General features: G+C 41.9%; 1 protein-coding gene across 3 annotated transcripts in view; it reads left to right on the top strand.

Annotated features, from left to right (window-relative positions):
• TEX2 (testis expressed 2) overlaps positions 1-24,261 on the top strand; it is a 158,062-nt gene that overhangs the window by 27,881 nt on the left and 105,920 nt on the right. For all 3 annotated transcript variants that reach the window (XM_029600741.1, XM_029600740.1, XM_029600739.1), the window contains one exon: positions 4,034-5,698. In XM_029600741.1, coding sequence (XP_029456601.1) covers positions 4,058-5,698 — 1,641 coding nt within the window. In that variant the 5' untranslated portion in view covers positions 4,034-4,057. The remainder of the gene's footprint in view (positions 1-4,033; positions 5,699-24,261) is intronic.

The following is a 24,261-nucleotide window of genomic DNA, read 5'->3' as shown; positions in this document are numbered from 1 at the left end:
TGCATACACTAAAACTGAGATCTTCCCCAGTCACAGGAAGTATCTCTGATTTGTGGTAGAAACACAGCACTTCCAGTACCGTGTGTTGCCATTTGGGCTTGCGTCTGTTCCACGGGTCTTCACAAAATGCCTGGCTGTGGTAGCAGCCTACCTCTGCAGACTGGAAGTGCATGTCTTCCCGAATCTGGACAATTGGCCGGTTAAGAGCACATCTTAGGCAGGGGTCATCAGGTATATGCGCTTGACCATTCGTGTATTGGAGTTACTAGGGTTCGTTCTCAACTCCCCAAAGTCTCATCTCAGCCCATCACCTCAATTGTGCTTCATAGGAGCCTCACCAAAGGGCCTTTGCCATGGTGACCATTGTGGCAGAGATTCCACAGAGCCAGCAGGTATTGGCCTGGCACATGTTGAGGCTGTTGGCCCATATGGCTGCAACTGTCCATGTTACTCCCTTGGCACGTTTGCACATGTGCGGAGCCCAATGGACCCTGAGGTCAAAGTGGTGCCAGGCCACTCAGAGCCTCCAGGATTGCATTCGAGTCACCCCATCTCTCTGGGACTCATTGTCCTGGTGGTGGGTACTTTCCAATCTGGAACAGGGGATCTTGTTTTGGAGTCTCCCCACTCAAATTGTCCTAACCACTGATGCATCTACCCTGGGGTGGGGAGCTCAGGAACTTTTTTTGGTCCGTTAGGGATGTTCTTTTTAAATCAACTTTCTGGAGCTTCGGGCAATCCGGTACAAGCTATTGGCTTTCGGAGATCGGCTGTCCAACAGAGTTGTCCTGATCCAGACTGACAATTAGGTAGCCATGTGGCATGTCAACCAGCAGGAGGCAAGGGATCATACCTCCTGCGTCAGGAAGCAGTCCAGATCTGGTCATGGGCCCTGTCCCATGGGATGGTGCTCAGGGCCATGTGCCTGGCCGGGATGTAGAACATGGAAGCAGACAGGCTGAGTCAAGCCTTCAAACCCCAGAAGTTGTCCCTGGACCAGGGGGGTAGCGAATCAGATATTCCACCTTGGGGGAGGCCAGATGTAGATCTGTTCGCATCCCCTTACAACTGGAAGGTGACTCAGTTCTGATCCCTGTATAGGTCAGACAAACCAGTCTCAGACACCCTTGTACTTCATTGGGGCAAGGGTCTTCTGTATTCATATCCTCCAATTCTCTTAGTGGCAAAGACTCTCTTGAAGCTTCATGAGGACAGAAGGTCTATGATCCACATAGCCCCTCATTAGCTGAGACAGGTCTGGTTTCCGCTCCTGCGGGAGTTGTCCACCCAGAATGCAGTCAGTCTGAGGACTTCCCCAGATCTCATCACGCAAGATCAGGGCAGGCTGTGGCATCCCAACCTCCAGTCTCTGTCGCTTACAGCCTGGATGTTGAGAGGTTAATTCTGCTGCTGCTTGATCTTTCAGAAGATGAGTCTCAGGTCCTGGTGACTTTTAGAAAACCTTCCACTGGAAAGTCCTATGGACTGAAGTGGAGGAGGTTTTCTATGTGGTGTGAGCAAAAGGCCCTAGATCTGCTCTCCTGCCCCACACACAAGCTGCTTAATTATCTTCTACGCTTATCAGAGGCTGATTGAAAGCCAACTCCATTAGAGTTCATCAGAGTGCAGTTGGCGCATACCACCATGGAATAGATGGGACGCCCATCTCTGTATAGCCTATAGTTGTATGTTTTATGAGGGGCCTGCTTCAGTTGAAGCCTCCCCGAAGGCCTCCTTATGTGTTTTGGGATCTAAAAGTGGTGTTAGCTCAGCTGATGAAAGCTCCTTTTGAACCGCTGCGCACCTGTGACCTGAAGTACCTGAACTGGAATGTCATATTTTTGGTGTTGGTCATTTCATCGCATAGGTCAGCGAGCTTCAGGCCTTAGTGACTTATCTACCTTATGCTAAATTTTATCACGACGGGGTGGTCTTGCGTACACACCCTAAGTTCCTGCCTAAGCTAGTGATGGATTTTCATCTTAACCAGTCAATCGTTCTGCCAATATTCTTTCCCAGGCCCCATTCGTCCCAGGGCAAACAAGCCCTGCACAGGTTGAACTTAAGCGAGCCTTAACTTTCTATCTGGAGTGGGCAGAAGCCCATAGACAGTCCACCCAACATTTTTACTTCTTTTGACAAGAATAAGTTGGGCGTTGCCATTGCCAAACAGAAACTATCCAATTGGCTAGCAAATTCCATCTCCTTCTATTATGCCCAGGTGGGACTGCATCTTGGGGGTCATGTCAAAGCTCATTCTGTTAGAGTCATGGTGGCATCTGTGGCCCACTTGCGAGTAGTTCCCATGGAGGAGATCTGCAGGCTGCGACATGGAATTCTCTCCACACATTCACATCGCATTACTGTCTGGATAGTGATGGCTGACACAACAGTAGGTTCAGCCAGTCTGTCCTTCGGAGCCTGTTTGAGGTGTAGAACCCAACTCTCCCAACCTAGGGCCTGTTTGGGTTCAGGCTGTCTCCCCTTCTGTTACCAACAGCATTAGTGGTGTTGTGCCCATTGGCACCTGGTTAGGTTTGTATTGGTCCCTTTTTGTGTTGGAGCAGCCTGAAGCTAGGTATATACCCATGTGTGAGCACTACCAACCTGCTTGTCCTCTGAGAAAGAGTTGCTTACCTGTAACAGGTGTTCTCAGAGGAGAGCAGGATGTTAGTCCTCACGAAACCCACCCGCCACCCCATGGAGTTGGGTTTCTCCTATTTTTTTTATTTTTAATCGTAATTCTGTTACACGACGGAAGAGGGGACTCTGTATGGGCGCATGGTATAGGGTATGCTAGGCATTCTCAGTGTGCATAGTCAAAGTTCTAGAAACTTTGACATAGGTTTTCCGCATCAGGATCCATCTGATGATGTCACCCATGTGTGAGGACTAATGTCCTGCTGTCTTTGGAGAACACCTGTTACAGATAAGCAACTCTGCTTTACCCTGCTGTGTTTTCTCCTATAAAATACTGCTGAAAAGACAACTCAGTATTAAAGTAACAAAAATGGAGCACTGTGGTAGATTAGACTGTGTGCTTGCTTTTTTTTTTTTTTTTTTTGTGAGGTATGTGCACCATGGCTTGAGAAAACACATTGATTAAATTGACTTAGGCTTTTATTAATTTATGTTGCACATCGTTTTCAGGTACAGCTTTATAGAATGTATTGAGACTTTTTATATACATTTTCAGTTTTAGACATTCCCTTTGGTAACTGCTTTTTCTGAATGGATGTGAAATTTTGAGTTATGAAGGATTATTATTATGATGCAGATATCCAAATACTCTACTGTAGTTTGATATTTTGAAATTAAATTGGCCATGTTCTTGAAAGATATCTTTTGTAGCAAAGCCAGAACTGGGACCTGAGCTGCTGATCACTCTTTATTTTGTTTGTTTATATTCTGCCTTTCAGCCACTTCAAAGCAGATTATATTCAGGTACTTTGTGAGCCCTCTGGGGATATGAAATAACTAATTTAAATTTGTAGGTGAGGTAATGGAGGTTGAAGTGACTTGCCCAAGGTCACAAGAACTGGCAGTGGGATTTGAACTCTTGCTTCCCTAGTTTGTAGCCTGCTGCTCTAACCACTAATTCTGAGAAAAGATCTGTCCTGATCTCATGTGACTTATCTATTTCAATGTGATGATCCTGTAAGTGCTCCAAAATCATTTAATCAACAAGATGAACTCAGATTCCCTAGCTTAATTCTTCTGAAATTCATTGAATAGTTAGTCTTATTTTTTAAGTTTATTTCTGGATCAGTAGTCAGATTGTTCTTAACTTTTATTCTGTTAGATTTTTTAAATATGTATTTCAGAATATACTTATTCACAGAGGATAACTTTAAAAATAATTCATTTTATATTCTAACTAAATCAGATTTAATGTAGTTAAGTATAAAATAGCCTTGAGCTTTTTAATACCATTGTTGAGCGACTTGCCTAATGGAATTACTGTAGCTTTTGCTTAAAATTACAAGCTGTACTTGGTAGATATTGCTTCTCATTTTCAATATGTCTTTTTCAGATCTGACAAACATTTTGGACTGCAATGACAAGTCTGAATAGCAGCCATGAAGAGAAAACAGGTCCAACATCTTCAAAACAATCCACACCAAAAGTGCAGGTTCAGCGATCTGTTTCCCGAGAAACCATCACCATTCATTTTTCGGCATTCGGGAAGGAGGAAGAGGAGGAGGAAGAAGAGTTTAATGATTCTTCTTGTGAGGAGTTGGGCAACCAAAACATTGTAACAGCACTTGAAGCCAAGGAGGACCTTTCTTTTGGATACGGTGGCCATGATTTTTCTGGTCCTGCTACCTCATCAGGCATTGCAGTCTCAGATTCTGCATCTTCATCATTATCATCTTTTCCTGTTATGCCAATTGAAAACACTATAAAATCATTAGAATTTTCCTCAGCATCGCAAGTATTTAGTGCAGTGCCATTAGTTCTGTCATCTTCGTCACATCCATCTCCTGTAACCAGTTTGTCCACTGTTTCATCACCCTTGGAACACAAAACAAGTTCATCTTCCTCTGTCACCTCCCCATCTAAGTCTGTTGTCTTGTCATCTAGTGCATCAGCATCCCCTATTTCCAGTGCAAAGCCTTTTATGAGTTTAGTGAAGTCCCTTTCAACAGATATAGAACCAAAAGAGTCAACACCACCTCTGAGACATAGACATTTAATGAAAACCCTTGTTAAGTCTTTGTCAACAGATACTTCTAAACAGGAGTCTGAAACTGTGTCATTCAAGCCACCTGACTCTAAATTGAACTTGCACTTATTTAAACAGTTTACCCAGCCTCGAGTCACAGGTGGAGATTCTAAAACAGCTCCGTCATCCCCACTGACCTCTCCTTTAGATAGTCGCTCATTTTTTAAAGTAACTGAGGTGGAGGCTAAAATTGAGGACACTAAAAGACGCCTGTCAGAAGTTATATATGAACCTTTTCAACTTCTTAGCAAAATAATTGGTGAAGAATCTAATAGTTACAGGCCCAAAGCCTTATCTTCAAGTGCTTCAGAGCTCTCAAATCTTTCCAGTTTGAATGGTCATTTGGAAAGCAATAACAACTATAGCATCAAAGAGGAGGAATGTGATTCTGAAGGTGACTTTTCTGGAAATGAGTTCTATACAAGTAAAAGTGACAAATCTAAATCTCCCGCAGAACTAACAAAAGACTTGGATACGAAAAACTTGCAATCTGGAAACACAAAGGAACTTAATTTGAAGACTCCATTGGTTTTGGAGAAATGTTCCTTGTCTGCTTTGGCAAGCAAAGAGGATGAGGAGTTTTGTGAACTCTATCCTGAAGACTTTGATTTGGACATTGAAGAAGAAAGTAAATCTGATCAACTTCCAGAAACATGTCTTGAGCTCAAGACACAGGATAAAAATAGTCTAGTACTTGATAGTGAAGATGAAGCTGAACAGTATGTGGAGCAACCAGTCCCACCAATAACGTTATTATACTTCTTTGTATTGCTTGTATATGGTTTCTTTGTACTCCCTCTCCCTACTTATATAAGTGGACTGTTTCTGGGCATTGCCATTGGATTCATTATTGCCCTTTCTGTGATTTGGCTTCTTACACCACCAAGTGCTCATGGATATGATAAATTGCATAAAACTAAGAAATACTGGGCTATAGCATCTCTGGACATCAAAGAACCTGAAATATTGAAGGTGAGGGATTTTTTTTTTCTGACTATATTATCCCTGAGGTTGATGCTAACTGATTTGTAAGATATTTATAGTAATAGTAATAAACATGAGAATGTAGTACATGTTCTGTTTTAACTAACTAATGACATTTTCAGAACACTTAAGCCTTTAAAAGAATGAAGTCTAAACTACTAATACATTAAAACTAGGAAATTGATCCAAGGGTCATTTTCAAAGGGTCTTACGTGAGTAAAGTGTGCACAAAGCGTGTTTTCTGTGCATAAAATCCTGAGTACAGATCCAGCTCCAGAACTACAGCTTCTGTCAGTGGTCCTGGAAACTTGACTCCACCTCAGAATAGGAGTTAAGTTTCCAGTTTTAAGAAAACAAGATAAGCCAACACACCTCTCTGCATTGGGAGGTGACATAGCTAAGGCCATCATTAGCATGGGATTTCCATGAGAGGGCACTAACCCATACATATAATTTTTTGCACAGAAAACTCCTTGCTGTATTAGAAGTCATGTTTGCACACAACTGTGAGTAACACTGTGTGCTCTGCAGAGCATATCTTATTACATTGGCACATCCACGAGAGAACTTAGATAAATATGAAACATATCATGTTGTGTGACTTTCCTTGCTATGCAGTTATTATGAAGACTTACTAAATTGCTTTGCATCTATTTTTGTGTATTGTCTTTGAAATAAGTTCTTCTGTAGTACATTTTCTCAAAGTCTGTTTTTAAGTAGACAATACGATACAGGCATTTTAACAGAGTCACACTTGTGCCCTTTCTTGGACCACCATTGGTCTCCAGAAACACCACACAGCAGTAAAAGTCAATGTTTATTAGCTCACAAAGTCTATTCCTTCACAAACAGTTCATGCCCTGTCACTGCAGACCTACCCACAGTTACAACCAGCCTTTCCTTTCTTGGTTAACTTAGCATAATCACCCACTCCTATCCTGCTGTATCCAGTCTTTGAATGGCATTAGATAGCACAACATTTCAGTGTATTGAATGGAAAATTTAAGTGGAATAAAGCTGACCAGTTTAGCTGCAGCATTTTTTTACTTCATTTTTCTGTTCAAATATATTTGTATTTTGAATTATTTCCTTTATATGCTTAATAAAACAATCATTAATGCCATTAGTTTATACTTTATTATTTATTGTATGGAATATACCACTTATATACAAAAAATAACCAAGTGGTTAACAAACCAATAGTTACATACATAATTAGCAAAGATATATACAATACACATGGACAGAATGTATAACATAATTTCAATGATGTTAATAGTCTAGAGGTTTGCTTTTTTTTACTCTTAATATTTAAGAAACATTTTCAGTGAGCTGAATCTACTAGGTTGCAATAGTCTAAGTGTTTGCAGTTCTAAAATGTAATGCTTCCCTGGCCCCCCCCCCCCCCCCCAAAAGGAGATAAATAACTTTTATGACTTGTCTGCAAATTTGGGACTTTCTTCTGTATGCCATATATAGTCTGTCAATGTAGGGTGTCACAGGATTCTACACTGCTGTTTTTGAGAGTGTATAGTAATATAAAAGATTTTTTTGTCTGCAGTCTTCCCTGGAGTCAAAAAGTTATTCAAATAAAAATCCACCTTTCCAATATTTTACAGAACTGGAACTTGTACACTACAATGCAATATAGATCTTATGGAACGTAATAATTTCTGGTCCTAGTAATATGAAATAAATATTTCATAACCTTTTTAAGGATAACCTAATATTTAAATTGATTGGCAAACACATCATTTCTTTTCTTTATGCACACAATTGTTTAGCACTGTTAAATTTGAGATATAACAGTTAAGCCACATGTACCAGATTAATTTACAAGGAAATAGAAAGCTTATTACATTTAATTCAGCTTTTCAGAAATTTTCTCCTATACCCAGATGTCTGCTACCTAGAAAACTGAGATAATGGCTGCTAAGCCCTCAGTCACTTCTTTACTGTGCTGGGATTGTGTGGGTAAAAGATATTTTTAAATATTTGTAATAAAAGTAATGTATGACATGAATGGGACATATAGGTTAGCCAGAAATCTTGCTTTCAAAAATGAACATTTTGGATTTGGATTTTAATTGCTTTCCTTTTCCAAATCTGAGCTCAAGGCGAGTTATAATTCAGGTACTCTAGTTATTTCCCTGCCCAAGAGAAAGGACTTAAAATTTAAGTTATACCTGAGGCAGTGGAAAGTAAAGTGACTTGTTCAAGGTCTCAAGGAGTATCTGTGAGAGAAGCAGTCTTCCCTTGTTCTCAGCCTGCTGCTCTAACCACCAGTCTACTCCTCCATTCCTGGACTGCTTCAATTACAAATTATTATTTTTTTAAGATTGACTAGAATCTACTTACTACTTAGGAATAAAAATGGGACACATTGATCTTTTTGCTGAAAATGACATAAGTACCTTGTGACAGGTTTTCTGAATGAATATTGAGTAAAATACCTGTACTTGGGACAGTGACAAAAAACAAAACATTGTCTTTGGAATCTGATGTGTCTTTGCAGGCACATTGAAATGCGACATTGTTATAGCTGCTGTATAATTTCAATAACTTTATTTAGGTATGATAGTGCTAAATAGTAGACTGTTTCTATGCATTTGGAATCATTTTGCAGCCTAGCAGTAGAATGCCATGTGTTTTTCTGTACATTCTACAACACTTATCTCACAAATAGCATTTTATGTGCTCTTTGATCAAAACCCGAATTCCACATTTTGTTGATCCTTTGCAGAATGAGATATGGCACGTAGTCTGCTACAAATACGATTATAGGACAATCAAATTTTATTTTCTAGGTTTGCAGAGCTCATCTCTGCTTTAGTCTGTTGGCAATAGTCTGTTTCTTGGCTGTCTGACAAATTAAAAAAATTAAATCATTTGAAATCTGTGACTACCTACCAAATACTTCTGTTAGTAAGCAAACTTTCTCTTTATTCTTAACGTAGATTGAATTTTCTTCTTTTAGTTATTCCATTTGTACTCTTAAACTTTGTACTTATAAATATCAGGGACACTAGACCTAAAGGCCAGTTGTTCTTCCTGATTGTAGATGTTAGTTTTGTGGAGATGCAGCCTGTAATAGGAGATTTTTGCAGGAGCACTAAGGGTTCTTGCTTTTTCTACCATTAAGTAAAGGTCTGGCAGTCTTGAGTTTGCCTTGTCATGTAATAGTGAGTCCCAGCATGACTGGCTATATTGTAAATGTGCAGTGAAGACACTTGACTTGTCTCATCTATCCCTGTACTACAAGGATCCCTTCCCTAAGGAGATGCTCATCCTCTTAGTTTTGAAGGTAATTGACAGGTAATATTTAAGATTTCCACTGTGTAGTAGTCTTAGCCATTCTCAGTTTTTAGTAACACCTGAAGACATGAAAAGCTCTAAAGCTATACTTTTGCAGGTTTAAAAAAAGGCCTCAGATATAACTACTTAAGTTCAGGATAAAACTTGGAATCTTAAAAATATTCTGGTAGTGAGATAGAATGGGAACTAGTGAGGAGAATAACATATCAATGTTTACAAACTGATATGAAAATTTTCCATCATGATGAGCCATTGAAACTAGTAATGGGTTAAAACAAATTTTGTCCCTGAGATCTTCTGAAACAAATTTTTAAACTAAATATAGCAAACAGAATTTGTCACATGATTGTTTTGTTGATTGGGCATCACTGTATATTTTATATATGGACTACATATATATGAATGTATGAAGGATCACATATGTTTTAACTAATTGAAGGAGATTCTTCAGCATAATTCAAATAATAATACATTGCACAAAACCCTGGTGTTTCTTTCTCTGCCAAAATAAGAGTGCAACAGTATTCTGAACAGTTGATCCTTGGGGTGTTATATTACCACAAAGGACAGTCTTGCCAAGAAACTAAGCTGTATACACAGCTGAAATCCATTTTTACAGCATTTAAAACACAATAGCATGACTTTAAAAAGCACCTTTTAGATATTGCTTTTCTGATACTGTTGCCAAAATTTCTTGATTGAATAAAGACAGATGCAGATCAGTTCTCTGTTTTACCATTGCCTGCCTATTATGGATTGTGAAAGAGCCAGTAGAATCTCCTTGCTTATAGCACAGTGGCACAAAAAGCCTCCATCCTTGAGTTGCATTGTTTTAACATTTTTCAGAGTTCTGCTTATTTTTAGTAAATGTAATTTTATATTGTATTTCATTCTCTGCCCTCCTGTCCCAAACGACTTCTCAATTGACTTTGTTCCTTTGCTTGCCAAGGGCTGGATAGAAAGTCAGACGCTCTCCTCCTTGTATCAAAAGGGATGGCTCCTGTGAAGCAGACACCTTCTTTCCCTGCCTGGAGCTTGAACGCATTACTTCCATAATGTGCCCATATCCTGCTGTCTCTGATAGACAGGAAATTTGAACCTGAGTCTCCTGCAGTACATGGGAGCCAGTTCATATTCACATTTTTTGTTGTTTTTCCCCTTTTTTTCATCTACTTTAAAATCCCCCCCCCCCCCTCCACAGTTTTCTGAGGAATACCAATAGGGCCGATCTTTGTCTGTCAGCTCCCCCCCCCAACACATTTTTTTTTTCTTTTTGCATCAGGGGAATAGATAATGCATTTACATGTGATGTGCGTGATTGGATGCGTGTTTTGGACGCGCTAACCCCCGTTTTGCACGGGGGTTATGAATGCATGTCATGTTAAATGTTCTAATGTTTATACTGTAATCTGTAAAGCCTGTTGCTAATTTATTGTTTTACTGTAAACCGAGGTGATGTATAACGATATGTACCACGGTATAAAAGAATCTATAAATAAATAAATAAATGTCGAGCTGTGCACTGCAGCCAGCGCACAGTATTGCATTGGCTTGAGTGTCAGGTGCAGTGACTTCAGTGTTAACTATTTTTAGGCTGGTCACAGGAGATCAGGCAGAGATGCAGCTTCTGTGTAGGAATCTTCAGCTTGATGATTCTGTGTAGGGATCTACAGTCAGCATCTGTCTTCAAGTCGCAGGAATGCAGATATGTTTGAGTACCAGAGGTGGCAACTCTGGTCCCAAAGGCATGTCCGTTGATTGGTTGGGCCCCAGGATGATGGCAGACTATGATTATGGCCTTACCTTGCTGTCTTGTTTCTGGGTTCCACGCACATGCAAAGGCAAGAATATATGAATATTGATAAGAACCAAATTCAGCTCTTGATGAAAGGACGCTTTTTGTTTTGTTTAAGAGTTCATCTTGAGTATGTGACAGCATAATCTTAGGAATGCTTAGAGATAAGCAGTGTCCAGTCCATGTAGTTTTAGTTTGATAGGCCAGAAAGCAAATAATTGCTGAAGCCTCATCAAACAAGTTTTATAATTTTGTTTTTCTGTAATGTCTGCATTTTTTAAATCTTAAGACTGCTTTTTTTGCATATTAGTATAGATCAAGGAAAATGGCTCTTGGCCTAAGTCAGATTTATGGTCTATATTGCATCTACCTCCCCTATCCACACAACACTTTATCAAACAAGGACCAGGCGACCTTCTTTCAAAAATTACATCAAATTCTCCTTACTCATAGTTTTGGAACCCTAATTCTAGGTGGCGACTTTAATGTAGCTCTGCCTAGCTGCCTTGACACCTCCAAAGGTATCTCTTGCCTGGACAAATCCCATGCCGCCACTTTGAAAATTCTCATGGAAGATTTGCAACTAGTTGATGTATGGCGTCTCCGATACTCCAGATCACGCTCTTTTACTTTCTATTCTGCAGCACATGATTCTCACTCCAGAATCGATTACCTGTTAATAGACAAATCAGTAACCCACAATGTCTTGAAGGTAGAGGTGGGAATTATTTCCTAGTCTGTTCATGTCCCAATATTCCTAGATATTACTTTTGATCATTATGATACAGAGAAGAGATTGTGGTGCCTCAGTGATTCACTCTTACAGGATCTGGCCTATATTAAAACAGCCACCTTTGTCATCCATGAGTTTTTTCAACATAATGATAGCGCAGTAAATTCACTGCTTTAAAGCTTTTATTCACAGAGGGATAGATTTTATAAATCTGCGCCCACGCATACTTTTGTTCGCGCACCAGGCGCAAACAAGAGAGCGCAGGATTTTAATAGATACGCGCATAGCCATTAAAATCCGGGCTCGGCGCGCGCAAGGCTGCCCAAAATCAGCAGCCTGCGCACGCCGAGCCGCGCAGCCTGCCTCCGTTCCCTCCACCCCCCCCCCCCCAGCCCTATCTAAGCCCCCCCCCCACCTTTGTTGCACAAGTTACGCCTGCACAAGGCAGGAGTAACCTTCGCGTGCCGGGCCGGCCACCAGCACGCCATGGTCCAGTCCGGGGGCTGGTCCGGAAGCCGCGGCCACGCCCCTGGAATGCCCCCGATGACGTGCCGGCCACGACTCCCCCCCCCCCCCCCCGAACGCCCCTGATGACACACCGGCCATGACACGCCTCCCGACACGCGCCCCTTCCCCCAGGAAAGCCCCGGGACTTATGCGTGTTCCATCTGTCTTTGACAAAAATTAATTTTTGACAAGATTTAATTAATTAAAAAAAAAAAAGTTATAAATAATTTTTGAATAAATAGTAAATAAAACATTGGGGGATGGTGGTGGTTCGTGATTAAAAAATAGTAATAAAGTTAACCTGGATGGTAACTTTAAACCTTTATGAAACGACCGCTATCCTCTTTAAAAGTTTTTTGTAGAAAATAATTTTTGTCTTGAAGAAAGAGCTTGGAATAATGTTTGTGATCCAGGTTGGAGACTTATAAGCTGATGGAAGACAAGACTTATAAGTTGATGGAAGACAAGAAAGGAAAACAAATGTAAAAAAAAGTTTTCTATGTGGGTTGTTGATTTTAGTATTTGAAGAATTACCTACATTGGTGGATCTTGGGGTTGGTGTGTTACATATTAAAAATCAATGGAGGCTACTCTGACTCTTTTGAGGTTCAGAGGAGAACCAGGCAAGGCCGTCCCCTTTCTCTCTTATTATTCGCATATTCCTAGAGCCACTGCCTATTGCCATTAGGAATGACTTGCTTGTCTCTGGCTTTGTTAGGACCCCATTCTTTCAAATTATCTCTGTTTGCAGATGTTATTTTATTTACCATCACCAACCTGCATTCTTACTGGCTATTGAATCTAGCTTCCTTTAGTGAAGTCTCCGGTTTTAAAATTAATTGGGACAAGTCTGAGCTACTTACCTGTGATGCGCAGTTAGAATCTTACTTAAAATCACATCATCCTTTTAAATGGGCTCCGCATAAACTTAAATATTTAAGTGTTCAGATTGGTAGGAACTTGAAAGACCTATATTCGTTAAACTATGAACCCCTTCTTAAGAAAATTGGACAAGATCTAAATAGATGGGAATGCCTCCTTTTGACATCGCTAGGCAGGATCTCTTCAGTTAAAATGAATACCTTACCTAGGTTTCTCTATTTGTTTTAGACCCTTCCCCTTCCACTATCTAATTCTAAATTGAAAATATGGCAAAAGAAACTTCTCCATTTTATACAGCGACACAGGCCACTCCGAGTTGCACATGCTATTTTATTCCAACCTAAACTTAATGGAGGTCTAGGGGTACATAATCTATTATGGCATTATATAGTGGCCCAGATTTGACCCATAATAGACTGGAATAACTCTAAAACGGTGAAACAGCGGGTTCAAATAGAACAATTCTGGATGAAGGATATGCCTGTACAAGCTACCCCATGGCAGCCACAGCACTCCTGGCGCTCTTGCCCCAATATGGTGCCCACTACTAGGCACATATTAAATCTATGGTCAGGATGGAAGCATTGCTTGGTGGGATCAGCCTCCTACTTTCAATCAACATTTCTCTTTCATAATCTAATGTTCAACCCATGCTTGCCTACTCAATCATTTAATGTTAAGAAATTATCCTCTAGTTTTCCAATGGAGCATGTCTGTTTGAATGGAATGATCCTTCCATTCGATGTTCTCCAAACCAAAAACCAACTGCCTCATTCAGAATTCCTTTCTTACTTACAGATTAAACATTTTATATTAGATTTGCAGGGGAGATCTCTCTTGTCACTTGAGAAATCACTTTTTGAAGGTTATTGCTCGCAGGCTGTGCATAAGAGAGGATTGATTTCTAAGATCTACATGCTACTGAATACCAGCCTCAGGGACAAGCCCCCCCACATAAAAGCTTGGGAAAATGATCTAGGATCTTTCCTTTCCAAAGAGGACTGGGTCACTATTTTTCAATCGATCAAAACTTCCTCGATTTCCTCACTGTTAGAAAATAGCTATAAGCTATTGTTTTGATGGCACTGCATGCCTTATAAGTTTAGTCTCTAGTCAAGCAATTTGTGTTGGTGGGGTGGTTCTTCCCAAGGACCTTTTATCCATATGTGGTGGGACTGTTCCCAAGTTCGACTATTGTGGTAACAGATATTCTCTGTCCTATCTACGATCTTGAAGATTACCATCAATCCCCCAAAGGCAACAGCGCTTCTGAATCATCCGTTTCCCGATGAAAACTCATCCACTCAGACTTTAATCCAACAATTCTGCATCGCCACACGAATGGAGATAGCATTGTTCTGGAAACAGGACTCTGCACCCACGAGCCAGGGATAGATATCTCGAATAGATGGAGTCTGCATCATGAGCAAAATCATAGCATCTAAACATCATAAACTTGGTAGATTCTCCTTCATATGGGACCCCCCCTACTTGGAGACATTTGGCTTTATCTTGATAGCTAAAACAAATTGTGATCTCATATATCAATGATATTAATGCTGAATAATGGCTTCTGTTAGCAACATGAACATATCCTATGGTATATCAGGGAATACACACTCTATTGTTAATCTATTGCTGTAAACATAGTTGTGATACAGGCAGCATGGGAGGGAAGGGGGGAGGGTTTACTAATAATTGTAAAACTCATATTTGTTGTCCTAGCAAACTGAATGCTGAACTCTTTATTGTGATATTTTGGCTGTTTTTGTTCTAATGGACAACAATAAAAATTGCTAATTAAAAAAAAACCAACCCACTTTATCAAAGCATGCCTTTCCCCTGTGAGCCCAAGGAATTAGCTGCTATCTGTAATGGCACCAGTGGCAACGGTCTGACCCTGAGAACAAGGACTGTGGATTAGCCCATGTTTACTATGTCTGCAATGGTGGTGCCTCTCTCCTCCAGTGCCCAGATTTTTCTTTGGATAGAAAGAAGGGGCGGTGATACCTTAGAGTCTGCAAACATGTTGGCATGTAGGCTCCATGCTTAGGGCTGGACTTGCACCACTGGTGCTACTGCTGATAACAGCTGGCTCCTGGGGTCCTACAGCTGAGATGCTGCTTTGGTAAAGGATTCTGCATGTGTTGGATTGGAGAAGCAGAAAAAAATAGGTTTGAACACTTGTTATACGGGAAGTGGAAGCCAGAGAGCCACCTGTGAAGGATTCCTTGGGGAGTGGCAGCAAGTTTTTGTCTCCCCAGGTTGTCTTATTATCTGCATGGTAGCACTGATCCTGAGCCTCAGCATGCTGCATCTCGACCAGATTCAGCCAGCCTTGATGGCTAGGGTATCTCAACATTCTGATATTCTACAGCCTGAGCAATAGCACCAACATTTTTTAGATGTAAAACATATACCATGATATAATTATATAGTAGAAATGTGCTTCAGGTAAAAATTTCGTGTTGGGCTTCGTTTTGGCGCCCCCCGCAAGAATTTTGTTTTTCCCGTGGTTCGGGGGTTTGTTTTTTTTTCGGGGGCCCCAATTTTCAGGTTAGTGCACACTATCGGGAGTTAGTGCGCGCTAACTCAAAAATGAATTTTTCCAAAATTTCAGAAAAACATTAAATCGTTTTTCGGTTCTCCCGAACCATTCCAAATTAGGCAATTTCGTTGACATTACCTAATTCGGGAAAAACAATTGCACATCCCTATTATATATCTGTATCTCCAGTGCCCATTACAAATCTATGAAATGTATGGCAGAAATAAGGCTTCTAATTCCATTAATAGTTGTACAAAAGTAATTGGTTAGGAACTAAGAGGAGTAACTAGAAAATAGGATTCTCAGTTAATCAGAAGACTGAATGGTGATAATTGAGGTAATCCAATAATGTTAACTACATACTGCTCCTGTGGCCAGTATCAGTGAGATAAAGTGACATTGTCACTGAAACTCATTAAGGAGGAGGAGAACATTGAAAAATAAGTGCTGTTTTTTCTTTTCTTTTTTTTTTTCTTGCTTGAATTGAACATAATGTATGAAACAAATTCCTCAGGTTCTGTCTGGCTGGGATCCAAGTACAGCATCTGAATTATGAGCTGTGGCCATTCTCTTCTTAACCTTTTGGTTTAAGATTGAGAACCAGTGCAATGTGGAGGGGTGTAATGACATGTCACCTGACTCCCACAATGTTACGATCATAGGTTTAAACCTCTTGCTTTGGCTATTAGGAAAAAAAATGTTGCAAACATTTACAGTAGTTTTTTAATGGTTTTGCAGTACTATGTATAAGATAAGGATAGCTTTACCCTACCCCCAAATTGTATTTTAGATACATACGTATTATATTCTATAGCATTTTTACTTTTCATAGTGGATGACTGGCCCTTGCAGGTGGTAGAGAATGTTGGTTTTAAGCAGCTGCTTGGCCTTTTAGCTCTGAGCTACAAGGTACTCAGTAGGAGAACATTTAGCAGCCGTATCATACCTTCCATGTGCACTCAGTGCTGTGTCGGCATGCAGGCACATCTTCCCATGGCAAAAGTATAGAGCATGCATTTCACCAGCGACCTCTGTATCAGCTAAAATGCAATACATGTTTAACTCTCTTACAGTGCACTGGTGGCAGCTGGATGAGGCTGGCACAAGGAGCATCTCTATTAGGATGTAGGCAGGGTACAGGCAGGCTTGCTGCACACCCAGGTAATGGATCAGTCATACCTGATTTAACATCTTAGAGAATGGAGGGTTGGCTGAGCCAGAAAGCTATGGCTGTTGTTGGCTTTTTTTGTGATGGACAACGGGCAGAACACTATTAAAGCAGTGTGCAATGGAGGCTACAAGTGCATTTGTTGCTTTGCTCATTTACTGCACCTGTTCCTGACGGATGCCCTAAGTATGAGAGGCAAGCAGTGCAGCAGCCTGTCCTTTGTGATCTGATAGGTGTCAGAAAATAGCTGCTAATTTCCACCAAATTGTGAAAACTGGTCAATAGCTAATGGAGAAGTAGACATTGCTAGAGATACCTCAGAATTGCTTTATCCAGGATGTGTGCACCATTTACTTCATGCTTTAGAGGTTATTTGAACAGACACCAATTAAGGAGTTGTCCTTGGAGACTGATATTGGTTTGGAGAACCCTCTCAGGGCTCAGGATTGGTTACATATCAGGCAGTTGGTGTATGTACTGAAACCGTATAGTGATGCCATGAATGCTCTGAATTCAACCTTCACCAGCATTGATGAGGTTATCGCCATAGTCTATATCTTGGAGAAGACCTTACAGAACTTCCAGCAGGAGCAGGGAATGACACGAGCAGCCTTGGTGCTGCTTCAAGCTTTGTAGCTTCAATTCCAAAAACATCTTAAACCTCTTCCATGGACTGTTACATGCTGGCCAAAGGTGAAAGGGAGTATTGTCTGCCATTATGAAGACATCTCTTTATGGAAAAAGAAGCTGGTGGCTAGGCTAATGGAATGGGACAATGAGAGTCCTAGCGATAGTGTGGATAAGGAGGAAAGAGCAGGTTGCCAGTCAGCAACCACTTCCATCAGCAGCCTCTGACCTATTACCACCATGGGACATGATCTCTGGACAATGCAGCAGTTGCCTATAGAAGCCTGTTAATGACTCCCTTGAAGTGTCTGTAAAGATGATGGACAAAATCCCTTGAGTATGGTGGACATTGTAAGAGAACATCATATGCTTGGAATAGACCTCCTGAGCTGGTGTGTCAAGCTTTCTCTCTTGCTTTCTTTAAATCTCACCTAAATACTCACTTTTTGAGGCTGCTTTTAAATTTTAATCCCTGATTGTCCAGCTTGCATCCTCATAAATTTTTAACCATTTTTTAAATAAATGAAATTCCCAAAGTCTCTTAAGCCTTGTGTGTTTTGATTTAGATTGTAAGCTGTACTGAGCAGGGACTGTCTTTTTTTTTTTTTTTACAGCACTGTGTACATCAAGTAGTGCTATATAAGTAATAATAGTAGTAAAAAGGAGTCTAACGTGCACTAGTCAGAGGGCCTTCTGAAATCCTGTGGAGCAATGAAGGTGAGGGCCGGCACATGCTGGCTGAGGTGGGATCTCGCTGCATCTGGTGGCGGGTGCACCACTGGCCCATCTTGCCTGCCCAGTCAATGAGGTTCAGCATTAATACGTTTTATAAGCAAAGCCAGAAAAAATTCTGGTGGCGGTCTGTAGTGGTCCTGACATCCAAATCAGTCATCTGACCTAGGTATGGAGTGAAAGACAAATCAAACCATCTAGTAGCTGGTTCCTTCTGAAGTTTCCCTCTGGATAGCTAGTGTTTTGGACATCCCAGTTTTCTCACAGGACAAGCAGGATGGTAGTCCTCACATATGGGTGACATCAGGATGGCACCCTATCACGGAACACTTTTGTCAAAGTTTCTAGAACTTTGACTTGGTCCACTGAGCATGCCCAGCATGCCACCAACCTAAAAGATCCAGCAGGGGTCCCCCTTCAGATTCTCTTTTTCCGCGCAGCATTAGCCACGCGGATTGAGGAGCGCTCTCTCAGATTCCTGACAGGATTTTTCCTCAGGGATTTTTTAAAAAACATTTCAAAACTTTTCACCCCATCTGCGGTCCCCCTATCGGCCGTCTATACCCGCGGCCGTAAGGTAAGGTTTACCTCTATTTTGGTCAGTTACCAACTGTTCTCTTTTTCGGCATGATGGTCACAGACTGCACCGCGGCTTAAATTTTTGTTGGCAACGATGGCGACGGGTTTTTGCAGGTGTCCCGACTGTCCTCGGACAATGTCTATCACAGACTCTCATCAGGTCTGTCAGGTCTGTGTGCTTTGTTTTGGCCCTGCCCACGATGTGGAAACATACCATCTGTGCCCAAATGACCCCTAAGGGCCGTCGGGCCCGTTTAGAAAATATGGCCCTTCTTTTTCATACAAAGCAGCTCACGCCATCTAAAGCCTCCACGTCATCAGCACCGTCGCCTTCCACGTCTCTGCATCAATCGGACACTGATGACTCTCGATCGACATCAGACATCTGCTTCTGCGTCCTCGGCACCGGGCACGGGGAAGACTGAGCATCGAGACAAGCACCGACATCGTCATCGGAAGACTGCGCCATTCGATCAGATGAGCTGGCTGCCCAGGACTACCATCCTGCTTGTCCTGTGAGAAAGCAGAGTTGCTTACCTGTAACAGGTGTTCTCACAAGACAGCAGGATGTTAGTCCTCACGAAACCCGCCCACCACCCTGCGAAGTTGAGTTCGCTGCGATTTATTATTTCATTTTTTGCTCGTACTTTTACTATAAACGAGACTGAAGGGGGAACCCTGCTGGATGCAGGGTTGGTGGCATGCTGGGCATGCTCAGTGGACCAAGTCAAAGTTCTAGAAACTTTGACAAAAGTGTTCCGTGATAGTCCTCACATATGGGTGACATCATCAGGATGGAGCCCTAATATCCTGCTGTCCTGTGAGAACACCTGTTACGGGTAAGCAACTCTACTTTATCTGGTAACGCAAGTGATTAGAAGTCTTGGGGCCAAAATAGCCTCAACCTGTTCTCAGACTTTAAATGGTAAGAGGCTGACTCGCTGGCGTGGAACTGGGCATTGAATATGAGTGCCTAATGGGCCACTTTTGGTGCTGCAGAATTAACTAAATGCCTTGTTAAGATACCCAATGACAATGCTTATTAGACCCCAGAAAGAGTGTTGGTTGATATGGACAGCAGGATGGTGGCCATGGAAATCAGAATCTTCTAAGGAGTGTGTAACAACTCACCTGCTGAATCAACTACATAAGAACTTGCCATGCTGGGTCAGACCAAGGGTCCATCAAGCCCAGTATCCTGTTTCCAACAGAGGCCAAACTGGGCCACAAGAACCTGGCAATTACTCAAACACTAAGAAGATCCCATGCTACTGATGCAATTAATAGCAATGGCTATTCCCTAAGTAAACTTGATTAATAGCCGTTAATGGTCTTCTCCAAGAACTTATCCAAACCTTTTTTGAACCCAGCTACACTACCTGCACTAACCACATCCTCTGTCAACAAATTCCAGAGCTTTATTGTGCATTGAATGAAAAAGAATTTTCTCCGAGTAGTCTTAAATGTGCTATTTGCTAACTTCATGGAATGCCCCCTAGTCCTTCTATTATTCGAAAGTGTAAATAATCGATTCACATCTACTCGTTCAAGACCTCTCATGATCTTAAATACCTCTATCATTACCCCTGAAAATGGCGCATTCGGCTCATACCCAGCTGTCATCAGCTATGAGAGCTGTGGGTGCTAAGCTGCAATGAGTAGTAGGGCTACTGCAGTGGGCATGGAAACCTGTGGTGTGGGCCAGGTTGGAGCCACTTGAAGTGCAGATCTTGGTGGTAGCAAATATTCAAATGAGAACAATTGAAGGCCGAAATGGAGAAGATTCCATGTCAGCAGCACTTGAATATGGATTAGTCTATCGGAAGAGATGAGTAATGGCCTCTGTTACCCTCAGCCAATTAAAAGGGAGTCAAGTTCAAATCTCTGAACTTAGAGTGGTGGAGATGGGCACCTCAAGATGTCTAGTGCAATAATGCAGCTGATCCTGAAGAAGCCAGAATCTGCCCCAGGGAGCAATCTTTTCTTTGTGAATGGCAGCATGTCCTGGAATGGGTTCACTTTGAGAGAGGGACCTGAGCCTTGTAAAGCGTCATGTTTCCAGTGACATCCAGTGATCTCTTGCTGGCCCTTGAAAATCTGGGAGACAGGGAGTAAATTTCGTGCTGGGCCATACCCATATCTGCAGCAAGTCTTTAAGATGAGCAACCTCTGGCATGTTAGAACAATGTAGGTAAGGGAAGCTGGTAAGTCAGATCTGTAACTTTGGGATAAAGATTGGTTCTAAGGGCTGGGTCAGTAGGATTAGGGTGCAAAACGGGGATGGACACATGCTACAGCTGCTCGAGGTGCCACTCTCTGGGCAGTGGTGACTGTAAAAGCGATCCAGATCCTTCTTGTGGTGGGTATCTTTACACCCATCCCTCTCTAGGTGGTGGGGCAGGCCAGCATTTTGCCTTGGCCAGCACTTAGCAACTGACTTACAACTGGTGTGGACCAGAGAAATCTTGACTGTTTAATAAAATCAAAACATTGAGAAGGCACTTGGCATGTGTGGATGCAATGTAATTTCTGCCCAGTCCTCTGAATTTCAAAGTGAAGAAATTCAATGATGTGCAGGTAAATGGCGGGAGTAACTGTGATTCTCTTAAGGTAGCCAAATGACTTGTCTTCTAGTTAGTTACACACACGAATGGATGAACAAGATTCCCACTGTCCCTGCCTACTATCTAGCAAAACCACAGCCAAGGGAATGAATGGTCTTGGCTGAATTGGTGGGGAAAGAAGACCCTGTTCAGCTTAATTCTAGTCTGGCACTGTGAAGAGACATGAAGTGTAGGATAAGTGGTAGACCTTCAGGCCAGTGGTGAAATACCTCTATTCTTCTTGTTTTTTCATTTACACAGTGAAGTAGGGAGGCAAGCCCAGTGTAGCTCTCGATTTTTGACTCCTAGCACCTGATGCATGCTGGGTGGGACCTGTTATGGGGACAGTGGCAGGTCAGGAATTTGACTGGAACGGTAGACCTCTCAAACCGTAACTCAAGTTCTAAGGCACGCTAGTGTTTGTAGTGATATTGCTTTTTGATCTTTTGATATTGGTTCTTCCTATCATCGTGAAGCAGAATTTATCATGAATTGGATTGTTCACCTACTAATAGGGAAAATGAACTGGATTTAGACTGTGAGACAGTTTTACCCTACTGATGATTTATTGTTGCAGTAGTAATCTTGCTCAGTATGAGAGGAACCACAAAGTGTATCTGCTTGACTGAGGAGCCAGTGGGATGAAGCTACAGTCTACGGAATTATGATTGAACGCCTCTAAATCAGAACCCACCCCTCCACCCCAAACAGAATGATACTGCAGTGTCATGGAGCCTCAGCTGGCTTGGGATAGCTGGCTGTCTGGCCGGCAAGTCAAGCCACTCACCTCGGTACCAAAATGCAGACAGATGGGGGCCACTTCTCTCCTATAGTGCACTGCATATTCGTGGAGAGCCTGGGTCAGGGTTTTGTACATAGCAGAGCAGCTATCTTGCTACGATATATTGAAAGTCATCCCTTGAGCCAAGCTTTTATCTTCTTCTCCAACCCAGCTGGGAAATCATGCTTCCTGCAAGAGGATGTTGACTGGGGCTTAGCAGACAGGGAAACACTCTGCCAGGGGAGTGCTTCAATTGCTGGGTTTCTGCCGCTTTGGCTTAAAAGAATGAGATGGCCATAGATCCAAGGTGGCATGGCTGCTGGAGAGCATGATCCTTTGTAAGGAGGACAAGGGGGAGCTTAATAGCACTGGAAATAAAAGAATCAGATGGCTGGAGATCCAGGGCTGCTGGAGACTAATCCTTTGTAAGTAAGACAGAGTAGCCTAATAGTTGGTAAGAATGAGTAGTCTGCACTGGGGCTTAATGCTTGCCCATCCAGAGTAGGTACTGAAAGGAGGAGGAAAATGTAGGGGAACATAGATAAAATTATATTGGTTTACAGTGGATGTAATCCCCAGGAAATGAAAGCATATCCCTGGTAGGAGCAGTAGGTGGCAGCCTCTAGAACACTGAACAGAGAGTCTGTGATTAGTGATTTCTAATATTCAGATTCACACAGCAAACTTAATATAGTAAATGTTTTAAGCTTAAATGTGAGCCCAATATGATCTTAGGAGTATAAAGTTGAATTCATTTTTATTTTCAATTCAGTGCTGTGTTCCTGAAATATGTAATAACTCAAACATTACTTTAGTGCATATAATAAAATTGAATACATTTGCTGTATTGCATCTCTTTCTACTCCTTAGGGATCTGGCATTGAACTGGGTATGTTGGGGGGAGGCTGGTGATGTCACAAAACAAGATGGCCGCTTAAATCTGAGCTCTAAATTTCCCCAAGCTTTTTTCATCACAATCGCTGCACATCTGCCTCCATCAAGGCTCTTTTTCACTACCTGGCTAAGAGACTATTAATATCCAATGGCTTTAAGGAAAAAAGGACTTGATTTTAAGCAATTCTCCTATGTTAAGGGATCTGCGGAGCCCGAAGGGCCTGAATGAGAGGAAGAAGCCGCAGACTGTCTTACCTCAGCAATAGATGCTGACCCGGGTGCGGGTACATCAGGGACGAATTCGAACAAGCTATCTACAAGAGAGGAGTTTTGGCAATGGTTTTGTGATTTACGCAAAGACATGAGATACTAAACAGGAACTGGTTGCAATGATGGCTGACATGCGTGAGGAGATGTCTGATTTGAGTGTGACATGCGCCTAGAAGCACAAGCTGATAAAGTGGGGAAACTGCAAAACAAAAATAGAGGACTTGGAGAATCAGAACCACAGGTGTGACCGTTTTCTGGGCATACCCGAGACTGATAAATATTCAGATTGTACTGCGGTGGTTCAGCAACTATGCTTTTTCTTTTTGGGACCGAATAAAGAATCTGAACTACCAATTGCGGCTTTGGCTGTGGAAATTGAGAGGGCACATAGAACACTGGGTCCCAAGGTGGGGAATAAACCCTGTGATGTCTCTTGTTTTGAATCATTTCTCACTTAAGGAGAGAGTACTTTCTGTGCTGAGGAAGCATCAGTCTTGGCTAAGGGTATTGCATAATAAATCAGTGTTTGCTGACCTCTTGCCGGTGCCCATTAGGAAAAGAATGGATTTTCGAGGAAACTACATCTGTGCTTTATAAAGAAGGGATCTGTTATTGTTGGCTGTCCCATTTTGGGTTAGCCATGACTATTCAGGGTACAAATTCTAAAGTAAAGGCCGTTGATGAGGCGGCGGCCATTTTCCAGGAAGCCGGCATAGTGGTTAAGTCAGCCACCATTCAGAAGGTTCCAGCATCTACACTGTGGGAGGATACGCCAAGATGGCAGAAAATGGGAAAAGGAGATCGGAGGCTGCATAGACATTTGGGAGATCCACTTTCCTCTAAAGACAGTGGCAAAGGATGAACAGTGTTACTCTCAACTTTCAGTGATACTTTTTCAGGTTTTTCCTCTCATTTAATGAAGACCAGAAAGGCCCTGGGACACTAATTGCTTTTATTTACAGTTGGATTGTGTGGTGGTTTGTTTTCTTGTTCATATAATGTTTGCATTTATGCTCGGGGGAGCTCAGATGGCATTCTGTGTGTTTCCTCCTCTCACTGTGTTTGCAGTTCTGCTATGGCTTAATAGCAGAGGGATGGGGTAAGGGTTGGGGTGGGA

This window comes from Rhinatrema bivittatum, chromosome 4, assembly GCF_901001135.1.
Source record: "Rhinatrema bivittatum chromosome 4, aRhiBiv1.1, whole genome shotgun sequence".
In the NCBI taxonomy this organism is placed as follows: domain Eukaryota; kingdom Metazoa; phylum Chordata; class Amphibia; order Gymnophiona; family Rhinatrematidae; genus Rhinatrema; species Rhinatrema bivittatum.
The sequence above is the reverse complement of the archived record's forward strand: the minus strand, read 5'-3'. Positions and strand labels throughout refer to the sequence as shown.